The following is a 21,325-nucleotide window of genomic DNA, read 5'->3' as shown; positions in this document are numbered from 1 at the left end:
TTTTTTTTTAAGATTTTATTTATTTATTAGAGAGATAAAGAGAGAACACAAGTAGGCAAAGAGGCAGGCGGAGAGAGGGGGAGAAGCAGGCACTCTGCTGAGCAGGGAACGGGATGTGGGGCTCGATCCCAGGAGCCTGAGATCATGATCTGAGCCAAAGGCAGAGGCTTAACCCACTGAGTCACCCAGGAGCCCCTAAACTTAGGTTTTCTGAAGCAGTTAAGGTTTATAGTCTGCTTTGATGTACTACTTTAATTCAGTTATGTCAATCATTATCTGTTTTCAAAAAAGGGATTTTTATTTCTAAAAACAAACCATGATATAATTCATAATCATAATTCAAATGAGAATTGGATATTGGTTAATTGTTCATACTTAAAGCAGATAAATAAGTAAACAAAAAACAGAAATAACGAAATATGAGTTAGCAATTAAGAAACTTAGCAGAATTTATTGTATTCTACTTAGCATCATTAGATCAGAGGCTAGTAACAAAAACATGAACACCGCAATAATCCCATATGTCTTCTATATTAGAGAAAACGTAGGTGTAGGGAAAAAAAGTACATACATTTACATGCCCATGCTGGATAGAGAAGTTCGGTGATAACCAGCGGACACCCTGATTTTCAGAAATTCAGAAGGCTCTTCTCCATACCGAAGCCCTGTGGGTCTCAAGCATATGTCCTTGTATATCAAATGACCATTACCAAACTTAGCGATATCAGTAACTAGCGAGCGGTACTATGTCAATAGCGCTGTGATCAATATCTTGGACACGCCCCTCACCACCTCTCTTTGGAAGCTCTGCTAGGTTTTTGGCCTTTTAGTGTCTCGGGCATCCACCCCGTGATCTTCTCGCCACAGAGTTGGTTGGGTCATCCACAGGCAACGTAGGATATGACCTTGAGCTGCGGCTGCTAAGGGCTTCAGGGTCTGATAAGAGCCACCACCGAGGAGACAAAACCCTTGGGGAGGCAGCCTGGCAGGACGTTTTCAGCCATCATGTCACTGTTTTAGATTAATCATAGAAAAAAGCTGTTGGACTTGAAAAATACGTCAATCATAAAAATTTCCAAACAGGGGCGGCTGGGTGGCTCAGTGGGTTAAGCCCCTGCCTTCGGCTCAGGTCATGATCTCAGCATCTTGGGATGGAGCCCCACATCAGGCTCTCTGCTCAGCAGGGAGCCTGCTCCCCAACCCCCATGTGCCTGCCTCTCTGCTACTTGTGATCTGTCTGCCAAATAAATAAATAAAATCTTTTAAAAATTTTCCAAACACCTCCCAAAGTAGGAAGGTCAAGGAACTCCCTGCTTCAACCCTGGCATTCACTCTGTCCACTTTTCTAGAATTTTAAAGCAAATTCCTGATGTTTCATTTCATTCCTAAATACTTCAGCTTCACATCTTTTTTCTTTTTAAAAAAGGGACGTTGGCTTCTGTAACCTAATGGCACTTCACAAAATCGACGGATCCCTTCATTTCTACTTAAAGCTCATTCTTAATATTCAAATGTCACAGATTGTCCAGTACGTGTCATTTATCGTTGGTCTCTAAGTCGAATGACTCATCTGCCTTATAATATTTCCAGAACACAGCCCTATCGTTGCTTTCCATGGCGGTCAAGCAAGGTGCCACCGCATTTCCTTGGCAAGACGTGTCACATTTCCAAAACATGAGAAAGTGAAAAGAGAGGAAGGGCCATTCAGAATACAGGTGTGGGTCTGGAAAAATCACACTGTGCATTCTACTTTTGTCTTCTGTGGGAGAAGTGAGGCCAATCCTTTCTTTGTGGGATTTTCACTGATGTTTCTTTGCTTGTCACGAGCCATCTTCACTCTGGGCAAGGAGGGACACAGAACAACACGCTCTGAGCGGAAAAGCAAGAGCTTCAGAGCTGGACGGGCTCTTGCGTCTCTGCCACCGCCCTGAGAAGGAGGGTGCTTGCTGTCCCAGAAGAAGGGTGAAATGGAGATGCAGAGCTGCCCCCTGAGAGGTGCCCCCAGGCCAGGCCAGCCCAGCCCAGCCCATCTGACCTGCAGACACACCCAAGCCCAGCCCCGATTCTCCAGGCCACAGATAAGGAACCCACTTGCAAAGAAGTGCTTTGTGGGTAGATTAGATGACCGTCTTCCTTCTAACCTAGAAAGCATGGCTGAACTTCATCTGAAGGGACAGACTGACTCACTTGGTCCCTACCACGTGGTTTTGCAGCCACAGGTTAGGTGACAAGAGGGATTTAGCCATGCGACAGCTCCCCTCCACATACAAAGTAATGATGTATTTAATAGGAGAATTAGGCAGCACTGTATACGGCCTCCTGTGTGATTCACCTCCAGATGCTTCCTCAGGCTCCCGGACGATCACCACCAATTTTAAGACATCTGAAGCCATTATGACATTTACAGAAGGAGGGGGAGGGGCAGTGCCAGTGGCCCCAGAGGTCCTGACATGGGCCCAGGGGGGTGCCCCACTCCTGCCAAGGCAGCAAGAACCCCAGAGGACCCTTTCCCACTGCTGCGTCCCCACAGGCTACAAGGACTTTCTGAGACGCTGGAGAGATGGGAGCAGGAAGTCTCCTACCTCTTCTCTGTCTCCTGGATGGTGTTCAGCAACGGCTGGTTGTTTGTCTCTATCAGGAAGGAGCCCGCTGCGGCTGCCAGGATAGGGACCAGGCCAAACATCACCGGCTGTAGCACTGGGCTATGGTTGCCCAGGATGTAGACCAGGGGGGACAAGAGGGAGCCCAGGCGTGTGCTGAAGATCCCAGCACTCATCCCGGTCTGCCTGCGGAGACAGAGAACACGGAAAGGGCTGGGACATGCAGGGGCACTGCCGGACTTCAAGCACCTGCACCAAGCCCGAGAGGATTTGGTGAATGAATGAATGAACGAGGCGCTGAGCGTCAGGGCTGGTGCGCGAGAGATAAGAAGGCTGCGTGGCAAAGGGCCTGATCCTGGGGTCCGTCATGTGGGGGCGCATCATGGGGAAGGGAACCTTGATCTCAGATGCAGCCGGGGGGATGCTTACTGGGAGCCATGATAATGACGGAAAGCCTGACAGCTGATACTTGCTGAGCGCGCGCTCTGTGCTGGGCGCTGCTCCAACACTCAGCTCCTCAGCTCCTCATTTCCCACCACTCTCTGGGATACTGACATTTTTCTGAAGCTACAGACACGATACCATTTATGGAGTGCCTGCCAAGTTCCCGTCACTATTCCAAGAGCAATGTCCTACGATACCCCAAATCACGTTAAAATAGGGACATGAACCCGCTCTTTTGAGACACGAAACCACAAAACCATTTCCAAATGGAGGCTGGTTTCCTTAGTGGCCCAGCTCTGAGGGACAGAGGCTGCCGTCTCGGTCCCAGAGACTCTGACCCATCTTCTTACCTGACTTCGGTTGGGAAGAGCTCCATGGTGTATAGGTAGAGACAACTGAAACAGCCGGCCAGGCTCCCTTTCCCAAACAAACAGAGGATCATCTTAAAGGTATTCAAGTCTGAGAGAAGGCAGTGGGTGGGGTGTAGACAAAAGGGAGTTAATGAAATGTCAGTGTAATCACCTGTTCTGACATCTCATTGGGTCAAGCACCTCCCAGCCCCATGGCCTTTGCACTGGCCGTACTCCCTCCTCAGTGAGCTCTTCTCCCCGCTATTTACCTTCTTCTTTCTTTCTTTATTTTTTTTTAAAGATTTTATTTATTTATTTGACAGACAGAGATTATAAGTAGTTGGAGAGGCAGGCAGAGAGAGAGGAGGAAGCAGGCTCCGTGCTGAGCAGAGAGCCCGATGCGGGGCTCGATCCCAGCACCCTGAGATCATGACCTGAGCCGAAGGCAGAGGCTTTAACCCACTGAGCCGCCCAGGCGCCCCTCACCTTCTTATTTCTCATCTTCTTCCCATCCTTCTCAACTCAAATGCTACTTTGGCGAGGAGGACTTCCCTGATCTGTTTCACTGAGCGGAGCCCACCATATATTCCCTTACTCCTTGGACATCTCCTCTGAGGCACTGATCTCAACTGCAGTTAATTATAGTCTATCTCCCTAAAGGCTTCTGTGTTCCCTGAACCTGGGTCTGGTCTGAGCCCCAGGGTCGGCAGGTGCTGGAGAAAGAGCTGTGAATAACTAACACCCAACCAAAGTTGCTATTTTCAGATGAGGCAGGGGCAGTTGGGGAGTGAGGAATGCTGAGATTTAGCCCTGTCCCGGGGAGCTGGGGAGGTGACTGTCCCACAGACACAGGGTTTTCATCAGTGAAATGAGAGATGCGACAGTCTTCAACACACCTCCCGCTTGCAGGGTTCTAGATTTTTGTGATTCCTACAACCATTTCAGATTAGTATCCCTTGCTACTAGATCTCAGAGGGCTGAATTTTTATCTTTATAAACTTACCTAATGATGATAGCTAAAATTTATTCAATGTTTCCCATGAGCCAGGCACTGGGATATGAACTTTTTACACAGGATCTTTAATGATTTTTTTAAAATTACTGCAAACATGGAAAACTATAGAGATTGCTATGACAAAATGCCCATGTCACCATCATGTTGTTTTCCCCAATGTTAGCACCTATTAGCTGTGTGACCTTGGACAAGTCACTTCACCTCTCTGTGCTTTATTTATTTATGCTTCAGTTATAAAAGCAGCTTATGATGATCAGATGAGTTGATACATTTGAAGGACTAGCACAGTGCTTGGCAGGCAGTCAACCCCAAATAAGGGCTTCTTAATTATTCTTCCTAAACAACTGTGAGGGTCAATGGAGGATAAGTGGGTCAACTTGTCCATGATCACAGGAAACCAGTTGAAAAAAGGTTCATCTGGTTCTCTAGTCTGCTCTGAATCATCAAACCAGACCGGGTCATCCATCATATCAGAAGAGAATTTTCACAAGACTCAGAAGAAAACCTCACCTCGAGGAAGAAATGAGAAGAGAATTTTCACGAGACCCAGAAGAAAACCTCACCTCGAGGAAGAAATGAGGTGACAAGGATCACGCAACCGGCCACCAGCTGCAAAGAGATGGCAGTGATTCGGCGGCCAAAGTAGCCCATGCTCAGGCCCGTCACCAGCTTCATGGGGAAATCCACGACTGTAAACAGCAGTTGTGTCCAGTAGATGTTGAACCCAAATTTCTGCACATCCAAACCCAGCCCAAAAAAGGAGAAGCCTGCGGAAAACCTGGAGGAGAGAAAGTGCCAGCAATTTACTTCCTACTCTAGAGTGACCCATGGTTTGGCTTTCTTTCAAATGGAAGGAGTCTCCAACATTCTGGCCACGGATAGGATGCGTTCCTATTCTAGAACCCAATCCTCTCTGGTTCCAGACTTTGCCAGGTTTTCCCATCTTCTCAGATTGCTTCGCCCGTGATCTGTTGCCTCCATCTCTGTCTCAAGCCAGTGGGGTACCAAGGAATGACAACTCAGGAGCAGCCATCAGGTGAATGATTCGGGTGGGGGGTTGTCACTCTTTGGGGCACCACTCACCATCCCAGGGCGATACAGCAAGTTGTCCTGCGGAGTCCCGGAGTGCGGAAGAGATCGAGGAGGAACGGGGTCTCCTTGATAGCAGCTGTGTCCTCCTGCATGTGGAGCCTTACTACCTAGCAGGAAAAGACCAGAGTGGGGATGGCGGAAGAAAGGGCTCCGGCCCTTAGTCCTTCCACTTCCTGATGCCCTACAATTACTTGATTCCTCCCACATTGGCCAGTTCCTTCACACACACCCTCAAAGAGAAATAGAGGACTTCAAATTATGGGCATGTATTCTCTTATATAGCAACTTCTCCTTTTCTCTTAACTAGTGTTTCTTGATGGTCAACAATGACCACCATTTATTGAGTACTTGTTATGTGCCAGATGGGGGTCTAAGTACTGGATGTGAACGAACTTGTTTAATGTAAGGGAGATTCTGCAATCCTTTTTACAGAAGAGGAAACAGAAGCTCCGAAGGTTAAATAATTTGCCCAAGGTCACAGAGCTCTAAGTAGGGAGCTGGGAGTCAAACCCCGGTGAATGGCCCCAAGTCTGGGATCTCAGCCATTGTTATTTTGTTGCTTCATGTTCATAGTTAGAAAGGTCCCTGCCTCCCCTTTCTCCAGCACCACTCTCAATGCCCCCTCTCCAGAACTGTCTTCTACTCTTCTAGGTGTTTCTTCTCATACTTATTTCCTATTTCCGGATAAAATGCTACACTGCTATGGCTTGATTTTCCAACTTTAGATTGTTTTATGCCAAGAAAGAATGAAGACTTAACCCTCTTACTCTACTACCTCTGACCTAACCCTTCCCTTCTGTCATTCTCCCAACGTCTCATTCAGAGTTGAACCACGTCGCGTACTCTGATTACATTTCTTTCTGTGATGTGAGCTTTTTATTTTCCTAAAGTTAATAATTGCCTCTTTTGTGTATTTGCTTGCTAATATTCTTGGTTTCTTAAGTACTTGGCACTTATTTGTCCCCCAGTTCTTTGATAGAATGATAAAACTCTTATTAAGAGGATCAAGTTCAATGAGCAATCTATCAAGATCATTTTTTTTCCTTCATGAAAGGCCTCTGGTATATGTCTATTCATTTGTTTCAGTACAGACTGATCGTTCTTTAGGTTTTCTGTCCAACTCTTTCCCTTCTTTTTTACCTTTCTCCTATTTGGGATCTTCTATTTCCTGGATTCCCTGGCTTACATCCTTGTTTTGGTGGAATGTCCCCTGTGGTAGCTTCTGAGAAAGGGTGTAACAAGACACTTTCCCCACAGGTCCTCTGCCTATCTGATGGTGACAGCAACTGCTTCTGGATGTAGAAACTTACCTCTTTGTTCACCCTCAGGAGGCCAACTTAAGCCCTCACTGAGAATTACTGCCAACTCAGGAGGAAGGGTTCGGGTAGTGTGTGGGTTCCCTTTGTGCCTACCTCTGGAGTGAGTTTCCTCCCCTGCTCCTTTCTGCCGTTTAATGTTGCCACAGCCTGCAGATTTTTCACAGCCTTGTCAAGTTTGTTGTGGGTGATGAGCCAGCAAGCCGATTCTGGCAGACCCCTAGCAGTGAGAGGGCATGGGGTAAGGGAGGGACCGGTCTGGAGGGAGGGACCGATCAGACAGGCAGAGCCTTGAGCCCAACCCTATCCCTGACCAGTTGGAAGGGCCAAGGGATCTCCATCCACAGTGCTTGCACAGGTACGGGGCTCACACTCCCAATCACCACAGGTCAAGGGCTGGCCTGCTTGGAAACAGGGAGATCCAAGAGAAAAATCGGAAAGAACAAAATGGGAGGAGCAGCAGTGAAAGGGGGTGTGGTTGTTTCCGCCGTTTTTCTTTTGCTCCTACCGCAAGATACAAATTCGGGCACGTGTTTGTTTTTGCAGAACTGTCACCACGTTGTACACATTTTCTGCCTCCTGCATTTCTCATTTCATGCTGCGCTCTCAATACCTCTCATGGCGCTAGTTGGGGTCTCCACTGTCATTTTGAGAATTTTGCCTACTTTCCCGTGGCTCTGGATTTGTAAGGTAAACCTCTTCTCAGTGGCCGGCAGGGTCAAGTGTGCAGCCACTTAGAATCCCAGATGGCGCGATTCATCGGACGATTCGCCAAGGTTGATACGGAGAAAAAGAAACCAAATGAAAACACCTCATATATCAAGGGTCCTCTCTTCTCTCCTTAAGGAGGTTGGCCCGGTGATGGGTGTTAAGGCAGGCACGGATTGCATGGAGCACTGGGTGTTATACTTAAACAAAGAATCATGAACACTACATCAAAACACTAATGAAGGGGTCCCTGAGTGGCTCAGTGGGTTAAAGCCTCTGCCTTTGGCTCAGGTCATGATCCCGGGGTCCTGGGATGGAGCCCCGCATCGGGCTCTCTGCTCAGCAGGGAGTCTGCTTCTTTCTCTCTCTGCCTGCCTTTCTGCCTACTTGTGATCTCTATGTGATAAATAAATAAAATCTTAAAAAAAAAAACACTAATGAAGTACTGTATGGTGATTAACATAACATAAAAATAAGAATATTAAAAAAAAAAGGAGGTCGGATCTCAGCAGAGCCAAGCCAAGGTCGGCTCTGAGGCCAGCAAACACTTCACTGACATGAAGTCAGACCAGACAAGGCAACTCTACGCAGGCCACGGGGCGTCTGGGAGCTGACGTACCAGGAGTACAGAAGAATGATCACGTAGGCGACAGATAGGGTGCCCTGGAGCCAGCGCCAGGGGCGGATGAGGTAGGCCAGGCCCGTGAGGACCACCTGGCCCAGCGTGACCATGTACATGGTGTAGATATTCACCAGCGTCCGCCTCTGCGTCGGGGTCCACTCCATGGCTGGGGGTGACAAGTGCGGCAGTGCTGGTAGTGAGCTCCCAGGGCCAGGGAGAGGGGTCAGCCTGGGTGAGTCAGGGGCAGGGACCCCAGGCAAGGCCCCTGTGGGACTTGCCCCCGATGAACCCAGTTGATGGGCGGGCTCTGACCCCGCTCGGTGCCATGGAGGGCACACTGTCCTGAGCATCCCAAGCAACTTTGCCATCTCATTTGGTCTCTGTGACACCCCTATACAGGGCCATCTGGGATCCATCCCCCCCAACACAGGTAAGGAGTATGTCCCGGGGACTGGGAATTCGAGCCTGGGGCTAGCTTAAGCCACCACCTTCAAAGAGCGGACATTTCCTGAAGGTCTTCGAGGGGGCCGGGTATCATTCTATAAATAGGTATGAGATGAGGGAGGTTCAATCATTATCACCCCGTATCACAGATGGGGAAACGGAGGCCCAGACAGGGTAACTGAAGTGCCCCCCCGCCCCGGGGTCGCACAGCGGTGAGCGGAGCAGCCGGGGCTCCGCAGGGGTACTCACTGAGGCAGAGGCTGGTGATAATGATGCCGGTCATGGCCATCCCGCTGAGGAACCTGAGCACGCAGTAGGCCAGGAAGCTGGGCGAGAAAGCGGCGCTGGTGCCCGCGGCCATCATCAGCAGTATCCCGCTCCGCAGCGCCGCCTTGCGTCCACACCTGCCACCGGGACCGACGGAGCGGCGGGCTGCGAGTGGCCTCTCTGCCCCCGCTTTCGCCCCAGCCTGCTGGCCTCCACCAGTCTGCCCCTCACTCCCCCACATCCTTAGGAAAGGCCTTGGGAAGGGACTCCCTCCCTGCCCCCCCCCTTCCCACACGAGTTGGCCAAGGCCTAGAATTCCCCTAGGGGAGGAGGGTTAATTCTTTGCCTCTTGGCTCCGTTCCTTGTTGAAGTACAGCTGTTTCCAGATGGGTCTATGATGAGCATCTGAGTGTGGCTTCTGGTCCCTGCCCCATGGGGGAGGGAGTGTGAGCAGTGCCTCTAATGTTCCAAGGGACCCTCGACCCCACACTCATTCTCTTCTACCTCCTCTCAGACCCCTGTGTGCCAGGCAGGAGCCAAGTGCTGAGGCCTCCACCCGGAGCTCCCTTGCCCCTTCCCATGGGACCCCCTACCCGCACCCACTGCCCTGGCCACTGTGCGAGAATCAGACAATAAGGAAGATATGTGGGTAAAACACACAGACCGTCAGAGGCCACAGAACAACGCGGAGCAGAGAAGAACAGGGAACGTCAGAGGGGCTGTCATTGTAAATAGGGTGGCCAGAGGAGGCTCCTCTGGGCAGGTGACACCACAGAGTGCCAAGGACGTAGCACTGAGGTGTGTCATCTAAGGTCAAGAGCGTCATTTTCCCCATTTTACAGATGAGAAAACAGAGGCTCAAGTTGAAATGACTTGCGCCACACCCGCAGCCAGTGAGAAATCCCCATCATTGTACTCTGAGGCTGTGGGACGTGGCCTGAAGAGGGGTCCTGGGACTAATGCCCCTAGTGGGGGAATAGCCAGTTCAAAGGCAGGAGGAAGGAGTAGGAGGGGCGGGGCAGGTGCTGGGTTCAGAGCCCTGGCTCCAGGGCCAGCCCGGGCAGGGCCAGCAGCCCACACGCCCACCAGGCTTCACAGGCTAGGAACCAGCGAACCGGCGGAAGGTCGAGCAGAGGAAAGGCAGGGTCTGTTCTGCACCTGATAGGATCGCTCTTCCCATAGGACTGAGAGCAACAGAAGGGGTCAGGGATAGGAAGAAGCAGGGAGGCTCCTTCAAAGGCCGTTGCAGCCAGCCCGGGGAAAGGGGAACGAGGCTGCTCCCGGAGTTTTGGCCTAGGAGGTGGCGAGGGGAGGAGGTAGGTCCAGGTCTGTGACGATACAGAGCTATACAGAGCCGACAGGGTTTGCTGGGATACCGGAGAGGAGGGAAATGGGAGGGAAATGGGCGAGGTAGGGGGGAGGGGAGGGGAAGCCAAGGGGAGGTCTCAAAAGGGATCAGGCAAACCGTGGAGAAGAGATGGGTTCACAGACTCAGGAGGTCCATCCAGCTCCTACCTGGGCTCTCCCCAAAGGTGAGAGCTCTTGACCTGGATCTCTACTCGGGTGTGCTGCGGCTCTCCGCCATCTGTACGCACAGTAGAGCCGGCCAGGCTGCAGGCCCCTTGTTACCGGGGACTGGCGTTTAAAGCAAGAGATCCTTGCCAGCCCCATGGAGATGACTTTAATTCCCTCCTTTCACCTCTGAGTAGGTGGCGGGGTGGGGGACAGAGTCTGGGGCCCTCCAGGTGGCCTCCTTTCCGATGAGCAAAGCCTTTGCTTTGCCAGCCCCTCTGCCCAGAGCTTAAGGCTGGGTGTGCCAGCACAGGGGACTGTGGTTGAGTGTTCCAGGAGCCCAGCCAGGGGAGACACAGGTGACTGGGGTCACTGGGTGACTGGGAGAGCCCCTCAGTTGTACAGAAATGATCCCAAGAGCTAAGTGAACTTTCCAAGGTTTCCTAGAGGGGCAGAGCCCAGCTCCGCTAATGTCCACCTGCTATATTCTTTCTGCGGCACCAGGGTGGGGGTGGGGGGAAGCATCCAACAGGCTGGCAAAAACCAAGAGAGGCAAAAGATTAGAAGATGCTGTACCCGGGAGGGGAGTTCTCAGAAATGTGCCTTGGCCTGTTCGGCTTGAACAAGGATCATCTGTCTAGATACGGCATCGAGTGCAAAGCTGCTTCCTGATGAGAACATTGTCCTCACTTCCAAGAACATGGACAAAATGTCCACGCTGGAATCAGTTTTCCGTGGGGCCAGTGGTGCTGAGCCCCGCGTCTTCTCTGAAAAGGGAGCAGCCACCCAGGGCTACTGGGAGGACCTGGGAGAGCGCTCCGTAGAATCAGCCACTCACAGCAACAGTGACTGTCCCAGGGGCTCCAGCTTCCTGGGGAAGCGACCCGTGGAGGCAACTCAGCGGGGAAATCATGGCTGGCAGAAAGGAGACCATGGACCCAGCTTTATCACCATTCCCATGATGAAGGCCTTCGGCCGCGTGACTCCAAATTCATCCCCAAGCAGAGAGTAATTCGAGAGTCATGATTGCAATTCATTCCAGAACAAAAAAGGAAGGTGTCACCACCCCCAGCCCGCATCAGATGCAGGCCCAGGGACTGTCTTCTAGAAAAGTTGGGGTGTCCGGGGCCCGGGCAGGGAGGGGCGAGCGCTCTAGCCTGACCCCCTCCATTTGAGGTGTCGGGTTCAGCCCTGGCCGTCTAGCAGGGTAAGGAGGTGCGGGGGTCTTCTCCAGTGGCGTCCTGAGCCGTTGAGGACAGTGGGGGGATAGCATGAACTCTAGCCTAGTTGGAAGCTTCTGGAGACTTCCTCAGGCCTCCTCCCCTCACCTGTCAGAGAAGATGCCAAAGACAGTAGCTCCGACCAGCTGTCCCATCATGTATATGGACTGGGCAATGGACTTCAGTGACTTGTGCTTGCACACCAAGTCCCACTGGACGGAAAGAGACAAGTGTTAGCAGGTGGCCCATGTACCCTCACCGTGTGGCTTCTGTAGAATAGCAAGAGCTGCCTTGTCACCTCTTACACGCTAATACGGTCCCACAGCTTGCCCTTCAGCCCATAACCCTGCTTTCATGAGCACTGGCCCTTTTAGATTAAATGGCAGAAACCTCGATATCAGCATCACGGTGATGAATTAAGCACGTTATCCCAGATGTTTTATGAAACACTTGGTCCCGAGTCTTAGGAAACCTCTACCCTAAAAGAAAGATGACCAGCACAAATCTAGACCCAGTTTACTGGAAAGGCTTCCTTCTTTCCTTCTTTTTGTTCCCATTTCATTCAGCGGTCTGAGAAATTTGGGAGAAAACAGGAAAACAAAGGCACCTGGGTGGCTCAGTGGGTTAAGCCTCTGCCTTCAGCTCAGGTCATGATGGCAGGGTCCTGGATTGACCCCCACATGCTGAGCAGGGAAACTGCTTCTCCCTCTCCCTCTCTCTCTGCTATTTCCCCTGTTTGTGCTCCCTTGCTCTCTGCCAAATAAATAAATAAAATCTTAAAACACACACACTCGCACACACAGGAAAATGGATGTCATGTCGATTTTCTGACTGCTTTGCAAATAGCTAAGTGAAGGCAAAATAAAATCATCAGACCAAGTGTCGGGGTGGGAGACGCAGTAGGACGGAGCCCTCTGACATGTCTGAATGTCTTATGCACAGCGAAAACTTCAGCAGAATCTGGGGCCCCTCTATGATCCTACAATCCCACTCCTGGGCATACACCCAGCAGAAATGAAAACCTGTGTCCACCCCAATACGTGTGCAAGAACACACATGACCGTGATATTCATAATAGCCCCAAACCGGAAATAGTGCAGGTGCATTTCTCGGTAGAAAGGGCATAGATTGTGTGGTATATTCGTGCCATGGGATGCTCCGTGACCCTGAGAAAGAACCAGCTCCCAAATTATGTATCAAGATGACTGACTCTTAAAAATCCATACTGAGTGAAAAAAATCCCAGCACACTGAAGAACACACACTATGATCCCATGGGTGTAGGGGGTGGGTGCGTAGTGATGTAGTGACATAGTGACGTAGTGACGTAGTGGCGTAGAAAGGGGCAAGGGAGCCTTCTGGGGTTCTTAGAAGCAATCTGTATCTTGAGCTGGTGTTTACCTATGTAAATGTCATCCTGCCACACACTTAAATTTTGAGCATTTCATGGAACAATTTACATCTTCATTAAAATAAAACAAACAAAAAAAACATCTAAAGACCCAGCGTTCAGCTATAGCCTTGTCTCACCTCAGAAACGATGGAGGAGGCAACACTCTGGTCATACACCCACCCATCCAGGCAGACCTCGGTGTCCAAGCTTAAAGAGGAGGTGTCGTTGAGGCTTAGGATCTGCCAATGGGGCTCAGAGAACCGCAGGCACCGTTCAGGTTTCTGGTCCTTGTCCAGGGGGATGAAGACCCTCAGTAAGTCCCCATCCCCCACACCGCCCGGGGCATGAGACCCATTGGTCCAGTTGGCCGGCCGGCAGTGATGCTCCGGGGTTATGGCGGTGAAGTTCTGCAGAAAGTTGTGACAGCTGATCAGGAGGGCGGGGAACATCATGAGAGCAGTCTGGAGGATCTGGAACTTTCCCATGCCGCCAATGGTGTGGAGCAGCTCCGAGAAACCCATGGTGCGCTCTCCGCTGTGGCTGTTGACGGAGGTGTTTGCCCACATGCACCGCGGTCTAATTTATAGACTCTCTCACCTCCTTCTAGTGGGTTCTTGGGAAAGAGCTTCTGGGTATCTGTCCAGAATCATGATATCATCACATCTTATTTGTCTCTGCATCAGGAAATAAGGTGTTTCCACTTAAGAATATTTGTTCAAGGGGCGCCTGGGTAGCTCAGTTGTAAAGTGTCTGCTTTCTGCTCAGGTCATGCGTGATCTTGGGGTCCTGGGTTCGCGCCTCGCATCAGGCTCTCTGCGCGGCAGGAAGCCTGCTTCTCCCTCTCCCTCTCCCACAGCCCCTGCTCGTGTTCCCTTTCTCGTTGTCTCTCTGTCAAATAAATCTTTAAAAAAAAAAAAAGAAAGAAAGAAAGAATATTTCTTTAAGGAATAAACTTTTCACATGACCATTTCAATGGAATCCTTCCAGGTAAGTTCCCTGTGTCTTAATTGCACAAGTCCATTGTCAATATTTACCGAAGACCTGCAGACTGGTTATCGTCCCCAGGCTCATGGGCATCATTACAGCTGTGCGTGTGGCAGCAAAAAGTGATAAATTCTCGGGAGCCCGGGAGGCTCACTCCATTAAGCGTTTGCCTTCAGATCAGGTCGTGATCCCCAGGGTCCTGGGATTGAGCCCCGCTTTGGGAAATCCCTGCTCCGCTGGGGCCTGCTATGTCTCTCTCCTCCTGCTTGCCACTCCCTTTGCTTGTGCGCGTGCGCGCTCTCTCTCTCTCTCTCTCTCTCTCGCTGTGTCAAATTAATTAATTAATTAATTAAAAACACCTTTTTAAGAAAAAGTGATAAATTCTCTGAGTCAGCCTTGGTTAAGCTGAGAGGCAGAACTGTAGGCTCCGGTCAAACACCCACACGAGACAGCGCCAGGCCAAGGTCAAGGCCTGATTGATTTGGCTGGTAAAGACACAAGAAGCCACTTTCTATTTTAAGGTTTATTACTTACACAGACAGTGAGAAGACAAGTAAGTCAAAGGTGTCAGCTCCCAAAAAAGGACGGCCTTGAAACCAAAGGGGTTGGGGGATGGCAAGGTGAGTTGTGGGATGCCGCAGCTGAGAAGCCTGCTCCAGACTGCAGCCAAGTGCTGTTGTACGCTGCAGCTCTCCCCCAGAGCGGGCGCTCAGAGGCCTCCGACCCCATCAGAACACAGGGGTGACAAGAAAGTCTCACGATGCTCCGGGGTACACAGGTGGGCAAGGGGCAGAGGTGTTGTGGTGGCTCCCCCATTTGTCCCACTCTCTGGTGTCCCAGAAGACAGTAGCTTCTCACCCAGAAGTAGACAAGCCGTGGTTCCAGCCTCTGCCTGTGTGGCCTGGGTGGGCTCTCCAGGACGTCATGGCCAACACGTTCCCCTAAAACTCTACCCCCAACCCTTTACTCGCAGCTGAGGCCACTCACTCAGACACTGGTGTTAATTGTACTCTTAGGGGCTTGAACCAAGTATTTTTTTCCAATTTTTAAAATTGTGATTTAAAAAATTGTGATAAAATACACATAAAATTTGCCATCTTTTTAAAAATATTTTATTTATTTATTTGACAGAGAGTGGCACAGAGAGAGAGGGAACACAAGCAGGGGGAGTGGGAGAGGGAGAAGCACGCTCCCTGCTGAGCAGGGTGCCCGATGCGGGGTTCGATCCCAGGACCCCGAGATCATGACCTGAGCCAAACACAGATGCTTCACGACTGAGCCCCATAAAAGTTGTCAGCTTAACCATGTTGAAAGGCACAGTTCAGTGGTATTAAGTACACTCACAATGTTATGCAAACATCAACACCGTCTACCTCTGTAACTCATCTTGTTGAGCTGAAACTCTGTCCCCATGAAACACTAACTCCCCATCCCCCACTCTCCCAGCCCCTAGTCCCCAGCCTTCTACTCCATCTCTACAATTTTCACCAAACTAAGCACCTCATATAAATGGAGTAACACAGATTAGGTTTTTTTGTGACTGGCGTATTTCACTTCGCATAATGTCCTTGTGGTTCATCCGTTCTGTAGTGTGTTCAGAATTGCCTTCCTTTTAAGGCAGAATAATAATATCCCATTGTCTGTCTAGACCACATTTTGTTTATCCACTCATCCAGCAGTGCACACGTGGTTTGCTTCCACATTTTAGCTCTTGTGAATAATACCGCCAATCACTGTGGACATACAGATATCTCTTGGACGTCCTGCTTTCAGTTCTTGGGGGTATATACTCCAAAGTGGGATTGTTGGATCATTAATGTAATCCCATGTTTAATGCTTGGAGGAACCGTCATACCGCTTTCCAAGGGGACCGCACCATTTAGGTTCCCATCAACAGTGCCCAAATGTGGCAATTTCTCCACATCCTCTCCAGCACCTGTCATTAGTAGCCATCTAATGCGTGTCTGGGAGGGTCTCTCCTTGTAATTTCTATCTGCATTCCCCTACTGATCAGTGGCATGGAGCATCTTTTCACGTGCTTACTTACTGGCCATTTGTCTGTCTTTGGAAAATGTTTATTCAAGTCCTTTACCTCTTTTTGAATCATCTTGGTCAGAGAGCTTTGGGTGTCCTCTGTGTATTTCTGGATATCCACTCCTCCTCAGATATATAAACTGCAAATATTTTCTCCCATTCTGTGGGCTACCGTGGACCCACTCCACTTTCCGTGCCTTAGAAACCATCAGACTACTGAGCACAGCTGCCCCTCTGTGGGCTGCCCAGGACTGTACCGCCCAGCCCCCCTCTGCAGCCAGCCAGCAAATAGGTCATTGAACAAATAACACAGCAAGAGTGGCCGCCGGCCACGCACTTCACCTTGCTAAGCTTGCAGGAAGTTCAGGGCGATAAGATTGCCGGTGGCCAGGCGCCTGGGTGGCTCAGTGGGTTAAGCCGCTGCCTTCGGCTCAGGTCATGATCTCAGGGTCCTGGGATCGAGTCCCGCATCGGGCTCTCTGCTCAGCGGGGAGCCTGCTTCCCTCTCTCTCTCTCTGCCTGCCTCTCCATCTACTTGTGATTTCTCTCTATCAAATAAATAAATAAAATCTTTAAAAAAAAAAAAAAGATTACCGGTGGCCACCACCTGTGCTGGAGAGTTTAGAGTGACGACCAGTCCGTGAGAAACATAAAAACCCATCCAACAATAACAAGAAGAAAGCAAAGGGACTGAGCCAGTGTCCAGAATGTTCATCTTGTTCTGTCTTCTAGAGTGGAGGTTGCTCCCTCTTGGGTTCAGTAGCTTTTGGCAGGTGTCTAATTAAGACCTTATTACGGGCACCTGGGTGGCTCGGTTGGTTGAGCGTCTAAGCTTGATGTCGGCTCTGGTCATGATCTCAGGGTGGTGAGATCAAGCCCTGCGTTGGGCTCCATACTGGGAGTGGAACCTGCTTGAGATTCTCCCTTGCTCTCTCTCTCTCTGCCCCTCTCCCATCCCCAAAAGACTCTTTATTAGTCAGTGGTCAAGTTGAGGGTGGCAGCGAATGGCTGGGTTAAACTGCCCGGATGGCCCATGAACAGGTGAGAAAGAGATTAGTGTCCCTGCCCGTGCCCTGATCTCCCAGGTGTAAGGTGATCCCTTCTTCCCATAGCGCTGCTGGCTCCATGGCTACTCCGTCAACAATCACTTCGCCCTCTGCAGTCTTCTCCATGTCTTACCTGCCAAATAATGACATCGGCAGCCCTAGGAGTGGGCTTAACCTAGTACTGGTAATTCTTTTTTGCACTGATATTTTTATTTTATTTTTATTTTTTTTAAGATTTTATTTATTTACTTGACAGAGAGAGAGATCGAAAGTAGGCAGAGAGGCAGGCAGAGAGAGAGGAGGAAGCAGGCTCCCCGCTGAGCAGAGAGCTGGACACAGGGCTTGATCCCAGGACCCTGAGATCATGATCTGAGCTGAAGGCAGATGCTTAACCCACTGAGCCACCCAGGCGCCCCTGCACTGGTTTGTTTTGTTTTGTTTTGTTTTAAAGCACGAAAGTGATTCCAGGATTGAGAATCAAGATTTTACATTTTCTTTAAAAATAAAAATTACAGATGTTTACAACAGATTTGTTTTTAAAACTATAAAAAAAGGAAAAAAAAAACCTAGCTTTCCCCAGATAGAGTCACTTGTGCTAAATCCCACTCCAGCCAAGCAAGACTTATTACCTAATTGCCTAATTGCAGTTTTAGCGTCTCCTAGGAGTGGAATTTTAAACCAATTAGCGTAGCATTTCCTGAACCGCACTAGTGAGGTCCTCTGCTGGAGAGACCTCTGTCCTTCTGCCCAAAGGAAGGGGACTGTATTAATCCTTTCTTCCATTTGTGACTTCGATGTTGCTGCCTTAAAAAAGCTGTTTTCCTTTTGCCTTAAGAAGTTTTCCATTTTGTACAGCTCCTTGGAGCTCTTTTCTGTTTGCTAGGAGGGATGCTGCCCAAGTCATGAATCATTGAATAAAGCCAATTAGATCTTCAAATTTAATTTGGCAGGAGTAACAGAATCCAAAGCCAAACTCCCTTTTCTTTCTTTCTTTCTTTCTTTTTTTTTTTTAAGTAGGCTCCACGCACAACATGGGGCTTGAACATAGGACACTACCAACTGAGGCAGCCCGATGTCCCAAAGCCAAGTTTCTGATGGCATTTGGGGACAGCAAGAAGCATAGGTGTGGTACCCTAAAACCTCTTTTTTGAGTTCTCTTTCTTTACCGGTAAATTCCTCTCGGTTCTGAGCTCCTGGTCTAACTGGCCTTTGGATGCAGGACGGGTCAGGCTGAGCTAGCAGACGATTCCATCCAGAGCCCAACTGTGCTCACGAGTGGGTCTGCCCAGAGGCAAGTCTCTAGGCTTTCAGACTGCGATCGCCAGATTCTTGAGTGGAAAGCACCTAGCCCTTAATTGCTTTTGAAGATCCATGTGGGAACTGTTAGTAGCAGTCCCCAGTCCCCAGCTGTTGGGGACTGCTGCTTCAATTCTCGCCCTAGTCCAAGCTTCCAAGGGAACTGTTGGTGCTGTGCATGGACCATTTGCTGGGCCAGGACAGAGTGACATGTCTCGGTTATTGCTGATCTATGAAGGTGCATATGTTTCTTCATCTTGTCTTGTACAGGTAAAGGCTAGTTGCTCCTGAGAACTCCAGGAGTCAAAAAAGTCCACCAAAATTGGTGGGCATTTAAAGCATTTATTTATATTTATTTTTGTTTTGTTTCATGTCATGTCATGTCATTTCATTTTAAGCATTTAAAAGTTGCTATGACGCTGCCACCGCACCCAGGGGCTCCACGTTAGGATGAGCTGGTCACGGAAGAGGTGAGATTAACACGAGGTCACCTACGAACCTTGAGAAAATTTCCGTGCACCAAGGTACACCGTGTAACATCACACAGTTCCCGACCCACAATGGCACATCCTTTTGGGTATTAGTTTGGCTCCAAGATACCCAAAGTCACAGCTGAAAAATAAATAATAATAGAATAGGATCTTTGAACTCCAAAGAGTTGAGCACATCCCCTCCCAGCACCGCTGGTGGGTTTATATCTGTGATATAAACAGTTTAGAACTGTGATCCCTGAAACCGTAGGCAGCTAGGAACACGGCAAAATCATGTGATGCAACAATGGGCCATGGGAGCCAACCTATGGAATGAGCCCGGATGTCTCGTCAACAGGTGCATGGACAAAACACATGTGGTGGGTCTGTATATACAGTGGAATATTACTCAGCCATCAAAAAGAATGAGACGTTGCCATTTGCAATGCCAGGGATGGAACTAGACGGTGTTGTGCTAAGTGAAGTTGGTCAGTCAGAGAAGGATGAAAAATGGTATATAATTTCACTCATATGTGGAATTTAAGAAAAAAACAGATGAACATAGGGGAAGGGAAGGAAAAGTAAAATAAGATAAAAACAGAAAAGGAGACAAACTGTTAGAGACTCTTTTTTTTTTTTTTTTTTTTACCCATTAGAGACTCTTAACGATAGAGAACCAACTGAGGGTTGCTGGAAGAGGGAGGTTGGTAGGGGAACGGGACAGCTGGGTGATGGGCATTAAGGAGGACACATGATGTGATGAGCACTGGGTATTCTATGCAACTGATGAATCACTGAATTCTGTGTCTGAAACTAACAATACACTACAGGTAAGCTATATTTAATTTAAATTAAAAAAATTTTTAGGGACGCCTGGGTGGTTCAGTCGTTAAGCATCTGCCTTCAGCTCAGGTTATGATCCCAGGGTCCTGGGATCGAGCCCTGCATTGGGCTCCCTCCTCAGCGGGAAGCCTGCTTCTCCCTCTTCCACTCTTCTTGCTTGTATCTCCTCTCTCTCTGTCTGTCTCTCTCTTTATCTGTGTCAAACAAATAAATAAAAACTTTTAAAAATTTTTAAAATTTAAAAATAAGTAACTAAATAAAAACAACCAGACATTACAATGGTCATTACAGGGAATGTTCCTATAGGTAAGTTTGTTCATTTAAAAAGTGAACATGAGGGGCGCCTGGGTGGCTCAGTGGGTTAAAGCCTCTGCCTTCAGCTCAGGTCATGATCTCAGGGTCCTGGGATCAAGCCCCACACTGGGCGCTCTGCTCAGCAGGGAGCCTGCTTCCTCCTCTCTCTGTCTGCCTGCCTCTCTACCTACTTGTAATCTCTGTCTGTCAAATAAATAAATAAATCTTTTTTTTTTTTTAAGTGCATGTGAAAGTAAGGGTTTTCAAATTAAACAAGCAGAACGGGATACTTATTTTGGCTGGCATGCAGAAACCTCCAAAAGGCTAAGATTTTTTTTTTTCAAAAAGGCTAAGATTTATGGTAAAAAGCTAATGAAAAATTAAAGATACAAATTGTACCTAGAACAAAAGACTGTAAGGCTGAGAAAAGCAAGCCTTCTGCTCCCCTCAGTCCTCCCTTGAGCATCTACGATGCCGTGTACATTGCCTGTCCCCTAGGGAGAGACTGCTAAGCAGGTACCTTTTGAAATAAGACCACTCAAGGCTGCCGATGGTCCTCTTCCAGTCTCCTGCCCTCCTCGATCAAAGGCCCATCTGAGAGCCAGCACCGCATCATCCTTTCCAAATCCAAGCCAATGATCATTGACCTTCGGGAGTGACTCCAGATCTTGTGACAATAGCGTCTTGTACACCCTTCCTGTGGATGGCTCCTGGACCCACAGGGTTAATAACACCAGAAGAAGTTGCCGTTCGTCCCAGCTGAAAGTGACAACATATTTAAAAGAATGTTTAAGTAGCTCTACGGTTGGAAGTTGGACAGGTGGTTGGATGATATTCCAAGATATCATCTTGGATAAGAACTTTTTTTTTTTTTGGCCTTCACTGCTGTGCTAAGTGTATCCAAAAGGACAGAAAAACTTTCCAATATAGTTGGTTGGTTATGTTAGTCTTTTGCTATCTTTTAGGCAGCAATCCAATTCCCTGAGGAATTAAAAACAGTCCTTCTCGTTTTACAACTTGAGTCTTTACAGAATCCAGGTAAGGCTCCAGAATATTCAACGTCTCTTTTACCAATCCCTCAGCCTCTCCTACTGACCGCCAAAGGCTCCTCCTTGTGCCTCTGAGATGTACGTGTGCTACCTGGTCTTCTCCGGGAACCTTTATCTAGGTCATGTCTTTAACATACCAATGTCAGGGGCACCTGGCTGGCTCAATGGGTGGAGTGTGTGACCCTTGATCTTGGGGTCGTGAGTTCAAGCCCCAAGTTGGATATAAGGCTTACTTAAAAATTAATAAAATTAAAAATTTTAAAATAAAATAAAATATCAACTTCAGGGAAGTCATTCTTACCAGAAGAAAAACAAAAGTAGGAAAGC

General features: G+C 49.0%; 1 protein-coding gene across 1 annotated transcript; it reads right to left on the bottom strand.

The window, feature by feature from the left end:
* Positions 1-1,212: 1,212 nt before the first annotated feature.
* On the bottom strand, positions 1,213-13,753 carry LOC122914560 (solute carrier family 22 member 20-like). The gene is made up of 10 exons (XM_044261188.1): positions 13,120-13,753; positions 11,699-11,802; positions 8,841-8,995; positions 8,145-8,313; positions 6,914-7,037; positions 5,493-5,608; positions 4,973-5,187; positions 3,395-3,503; positions 2,583-2,786; positions 1,213-1,838 (listed from the first exon to the last, which is right to left on the bottom strand). Exons 1-10 carry the CDS (start codon positions 13,546-13,548, stop codon positions 1,733-1,735), a joined length of 1,731 nt encoding a protein of 576 aa, XP_044117123.1. The 5' UTR covers positions 13,549-13,753; the 3' UTR covers positions 1,213-1,732.
* Between the last annotated feature and the right edge of the window lie 7,572 nt (positions 13,754-21,325).

Source organism: Neovison vison, chromosome 7 (genome assembly GCF_020171115.1).
Source record: "Neovison vison isolate M4711 chromosome 7, ASM_NN_V1, whole genome shotgun sequence".
NCBI classification, from domain to species: Eukaryota; Metazoa; Chordata; class Mammalia; order Carnivora; family Mustelidae; genus Neogale; species Neogale vison.
The sequence above is the reverse complement of the archived record's forward strand: the minus strand, read 5'-3'. Positions and strand labels throughout refer to the sequence as shown.

Bases quoted from the DNA above. Each gene is read 5' to 3' on its own strand.
- LOC122914560 (XM_044261188.1), bottom strand. From the start codon at position 13,548: ATGTGGGCAAACACCTCCGTCAACAGCCACAGCGGAGAGCGCACCATG. The intron at 8,314-8,840 runs GTGAGTACCCCT...TGTCACCCCCAG, and splicing joins TATCACCAGCCTCTGCCTCA to CCATGGAGTGGACCCCGACG. The intron at 5,609-6,913 runs GTAGGCACAAAG...TTTTCCTGCTAG, and splicing joins GGAGGAAACTCACTCCAGAG to GTAGTAAGGCTCCACATGCA.